This window comes from Oncorhynchus nerka, linkage group LG4 (genome assembly GCF_034236695.1).
Source record: "Oncorhynchus nerka isolate Pitt River linkage group LG4, Oner_Uvic_2.0, whole genome shotgun sequence".
Taxonomy (NCBI): domain Eukaryota; kingdom Metazoa; phylum Chordata; class Actinopteri; order Salmoniformes; family Salmonidae; genus Oncorhynchus; species Oncorhynchus nerka.
This window is the reverse complement of record NC_088399.1, coordinates 87,669,769-87,674,739: the sequence shown is the minus strand read 5'-3', so window position 1 is coordinate 87,674,739 and position 4,971 is coordinate 87,669,769. Positions and strand designations below refer to the sequence as shown.

At 42.2% G+C, this 4,971-nt stretch overlaps 1 protein-coding gene across 1 annotated transcript; it reads right to left on the bottom strand.

Annotated features, from left to right (window-relative positions):
• Window positions 1-578: 578 nt before the first annotated feature.
• LOC115129065 (transcriptional repressor scratch 1-like) lies at window positions 579-4,659 on the bottom strand. Its single transcript, XM_029659212.2, has 2 exons — window positions 3,874-4,659; window positions 579-2,889 (listed from the first exon to the last, which is right to left on the bottom strand). Exons 1-2 carry the CDS (start codon window positions 3,986-3,988, stop codon window positions 2,156-2,158), a joined length of 849 nt encoding a protein of 282 aa, XP_029515072.1. The 5' UTR covers window positions 3,989-4,659; the 3' UTR covers window positions 579-2,155.
• Window positions 4,660-4,971: the final 312 nt, after the last annotated feature.

Below are 4,971 nucleotides of genomic sequence, written 5' to 3'. Positions count from 1 at the left end.
TAAAAGGGAAACTGCAGAATTCGTTCGATTAGGACTATTTTCAGTTTCAGTTACTTCATATATTTTTTGAAAGAGATAACCATCTTGATTTGTCCAGAGCTTTCATCCATGCAGATATTTCTTTTGAAGTTACCGAGGCCCCCTTTGCAAAACCCAACATTTATGAAAAGAGAAGCCGGAGAAATAATAATTAAATAAATATATGTTTAGGATTAAAAAACAGAATATGTGATGACCTCAACCTATTCCCCCTAAAGCACATGGTGTGCAATGCAGTATAAAACGGAGCCTTTTTGATCAACAGATGATCGTTTCGCGTCACTGAAGTCTGCCTCGCAGTGTCAACAAGAGCATTCAACAGTGCTTGTTATTGCAGGAATATGCTGTTGCATTACGCCGCGTGCTCCTGACGTGACCCACTGTCTGAAACCTTACACCCAGTCCAACGCCAAATTAGACCACAATATATCATCACAGACAAACACTACAGGAATTCATCATGTAAACACGATATATACATATATGTCTACTCATCTGATTTCTCTAAAAGGTTTAGACAAACATGGACCGTATTGTGTTAGGTCTTTATTAATTCTTTATTATGAAGTGAGACAAAAATGTCTGCTGCCATTGTGCTTTTAAATAGTTCAAATACTAGGCATAAAAATCCCAGGGAAAATAACTCCAGAAATAAGATTAATTTGATTCTTTACAGTTTGTAGAAATATTCATCAAAGGGTTATGTACAAGGCATCTTGTAATAAACAGTTATGTTCCTTTGATCAGCATTGTACAAAAACAGCGGTTAGCCTATAGCTAATACAAGGCCTTTCTACCTGAATCTATACTTGTGCTACTATCTTTAAAAAGTTGAAACGTTCGTAGTATAAGGAAGTGCTTTAATACGATGAATGGACTTTATCATGGCTAGAATAAGGTCATCTTATTGTGTTGATCATTTTGAGCTCTGGTGCAGTGCAAGGGATCTCAGAAGTGACCCCCAAGCTTGCCCACCTGTGAGAGATGTGATACGGGGTAGCTCCGCCTACGTTTGGGCCTCGGGTGTTCATTCCACAGACTTGGTGGTGAGATGTTCTGGATTGTTCTGGAACTATTCCATTAGCACCAGAAGTCGACGTTCTAAGACGTGTCAGGCAGTTGCGTAACCATTTACAAAAGGACCCACTCCATGGGTTTATCCATTAAATACCACACTCACGGGCTTTTCCCTGATATTCAATGTGTATGACTACTAAGAGTACTGGATAGAAAGATGATGTCATTATTATTACGCGTTACTAATACCATGCATTATTGCTCTATAGTTTTTTATGATAAGACTCCCAAGAAATATTGCCGCCGGATGCTATCTAGATTTTGGCAAAAATCCAAAGCTTCATTAAATTGGCATAGATTTCAGTATTATCGTTTTTTTGTTTTTTTGTTGCATGCAATAGGTTTATAAAGTGGCAAATAAAATAAGAGGATATTTAGAAAGTGTCAAATGCTTTGGCATATTCACGACGAAGGCTTGCAAAAAAAAAGTAAATTAAAGTGCAAATGAAGATTCTAAACAAACTTGAAGTAAAAATAAATGAATAAATAGATAGGCCTACATAAATAAGTGAATAAATAGATAGGCCTACATAAATAAGTGAATAAATAGATAGGCCTACATAAATAAATGAATAAATAGATAGGCCTACATAAATAAGTGAATAAATAGATAGGCCTACATAAATAAGTGAATAAATAGATAGGCCTACATAAATAAGTGAATAAATAAATAGGTTTACCTCAACCTTGAACACTTCTGTGTCCATTAACACCAGTACAATATTGTCCAATACTTTAAAAGGTTTGACCTTTGAGAGAAATTGAGACATTTTCAATGTCCTGTGAGTTTGGCAAACATATGATATTTCAGCTCATAATACTTGAACAAATTGTTGTTGTTATAACAATCAAGGGAGGATAGCCAATGGAAATAAAAGTTTGGGTATAGGCTACATGAGTAATCCCACATGTCCTTAGTGATGCTGTTTGCTGCAGGAGGGTATAAGACCTGTGCTGTCACCATGGAACAGGTTGTCTAGGGAATAATATAGGGATGCCGTTGGAAGAAGTTTCATTACATGTTCATGGGTACTGGAAGTCAGTCGTCAATGGAGCTCATAGGTGAGAACTCTCCCTTAAAGCAGGCGGACTCGTAGTGCTTGTTAAGGTAGGACTTTAGAGCAAAGGTCTTGTTGCATCTCTTACACTTGTAGTGCTTGAAGGCGGAGTGCGTCTGCATGTGAGCGCGGAGGTTAGAGCGGTCGGCGAACGCCTTTCCGCAGTGTGCGCATCCAAAGGGCTTCTCGCCGGTGTGAGACCGCATGTGTCCCTGCAGCAGCCAAGGTCTACTGAAGGCCTTGCTACATAAGTCACACTTGTGCTTGAGGTCGTGGGTGAGCAGATGCATGGCCATGGCGGGCATGGACACGTACACCTTCCCACAGGTGGGGCACTTCTTGGCCATCTTGCTTTCCAGACTCCGGTGGGTCTGCTTGTGCCGGCTCAGGTTGGAGGACGTGGCGTACGTCTTTCCACACTCGTTGCATGTGTGACGCTGTATGGTCCTGGGGCTGCTGATAACTTTTCTCCTCGACCTTCCGTCCGTGATGAAGAAGGCGTCTACCGTGTAGCCCTCGCTCACTGCGGTGTCTCCGTTGATGTAGCCGGAGGAGATCTCGGAATGGGGGCTGTCGGGCTGGTCCGAGTCTGGTGCTCCGTAGTCGCTGTGGATGCCATTGTAGATGGGGCTGGGAGAGGGGCCTTTTTCGCTGTGGATGCCATTGTCACTTTCGCCGTCGTAGACAGACGGGGTCATGTAGTCACTGATGTACCCTGTAGCGTTGAAAAGAACAACAGACGGATTAAATTATTTATGTGATTTGGCCTACTGATGTTAACTGATGCAACAGTGTAATTCTCCCTAGTTGCAAGGCTTCCTTTGTGACTCACAGTGCGTGAGCTCTGCAGCCTATTATTTCAGTCATTTACAGTTCCAGCAGAGGTGGGTTGAAAGACATTGACTTCTTGTGAAGGTATTTTGTTTCTACATCACTTCACCCCAAAAAAATCAATATCTCTCAGTTTCAATTAGTGAGCTATCCCATTTAAGGACAAAGGCGCAAGGGGAATAATATCACTCCAGTTATAATTGCATTTGCCTTTCTCAGAATATAGGTCGATGTGCACCACTGAACGTACACATAGTCTCACTTACATCCAGGTCCATCCAGGGTACTCCATGACCAAGAGATAGGAATGTGGATGAATATTCTATAAATGTACTTCCGGAAAAAAATACAGTCTGGTTATGCAAATGCAAGTGCACGCACCTTATTTTATAGAGCGTAAATAATGTCTTGAAACATGATCAAGCCTTCGTTTTAGAGGCAAACAGACTCTCTCTCTCTCTCTCTATCTATCCTTTCTGTCCCTGTGTGTGGCTATGGTAGTGGGCTTGGACTAATGATCCAAAGGGATACACTATAAATCCGTATTCTAATCTACAGTATTTTGCACACTCGTCTGTTGCACACTTGTGGGTATATGTAGCTCAACAGGGTTTTAACCTTGTGTGCTCCGCTGTAGAGCACTTGAAATATCCCTGCCTCGGGAAATGTGCAGAGTCGACAAAAATGAAAAATGTGACTGTATTGAATAGGATGTGACCGCGGGTCAGCAAAACTTGATGTGCAACAAGCTTATCCACACGCAAATAGACTACAATAAGCACTTAGTATAGCCTACACATAGAATACCAAGCAATAAAAGATAAACATTGTGCATGCCGATAAAAGTCAGAGATTCTAACAGCTTTACCTTTTTCATGAAAGCGGAGGCTGAGGTCAGTCCTCGACCTGCCATAATTTCTCTCCAGATCAGCAGATGAGAAATCATCGAGCTTAACCTTTTTGACCAGAAAAGATCTTGGCATGGTTCTACGCTGCACAAAACAACACTTGTCCTGTGGTTCAATGGGTCACTCCTCATGCAAGGCGGGCTGAAAAGGGACTAGCTGTATATACGGGCTGAATCGCTCTTCAGCAAGCCGATTTGTGTGTGATCAGATGCCAGCGCAGGGAGAAAAGCCTGAGATCCCTTCCGAATCCTCACGCTGCTAGTCTTTGTTGAGCTGCTGGTTTACGTGCGACAGCGCCGTGTTCCGCTGGTAAGAAATGCAACTTCAGCACTGGATAGCTCCCTTTCAGTGCTGCGTGCATGTATAGGCAGGCAGTCTTCAGCACTGGACAGCACCCCCGCTGTGAGACAGTGAGAGATCCGTTCCTTCGCTCTTCTCCTCGCTCTCTGTCTTCCTCGTGCAGCTGTACTCAGTCTCCTCACAGGTCGACCCTAGAAAAGAGTCTGGTAACTGCTCCCAGGATTTGGCTCGTTTTAAACTTCACAGAGCGTCCCTTTATTAATGGAGTATTTGACAGTTCCCACGTAAATATTTACCACTCATTGTAATAGAGGATGGCAGAAAAGTCACTCATGAAAACGCTGCCTCTCAGCTAGCTCCGGCTTTCCCCCCCTTTCGCTCTCTCTCCGTGCTGAACTCTGTTGAAGGTCTTGGGCTTTCTGAAGTCTGTTGATCAGCTGTTAGGATTTATATGGCTGCGATCATGTGCGAGATGGAGATGGAAGTGCTTAATTTAATCCATCAAAAGATATCTCCCGGGACCAACGTTGAACTAGGATGATTTATGGACTTGGTGAGTCGTCCACGATTTCTTTTTTTTTTCCTTCCGTTTATAACGATCATGTTTTATTATGGTGTTGCCCATTATTTATTTTCAGTAAATCATCACAATAAATGCAACACTGACAGATAAGAACAGTAGGCTATATAATATTATTTTAATAGTCCTGTAGGTCTATCATTTAATTGGTGTTCTATGTTCTTACTACACCGACATA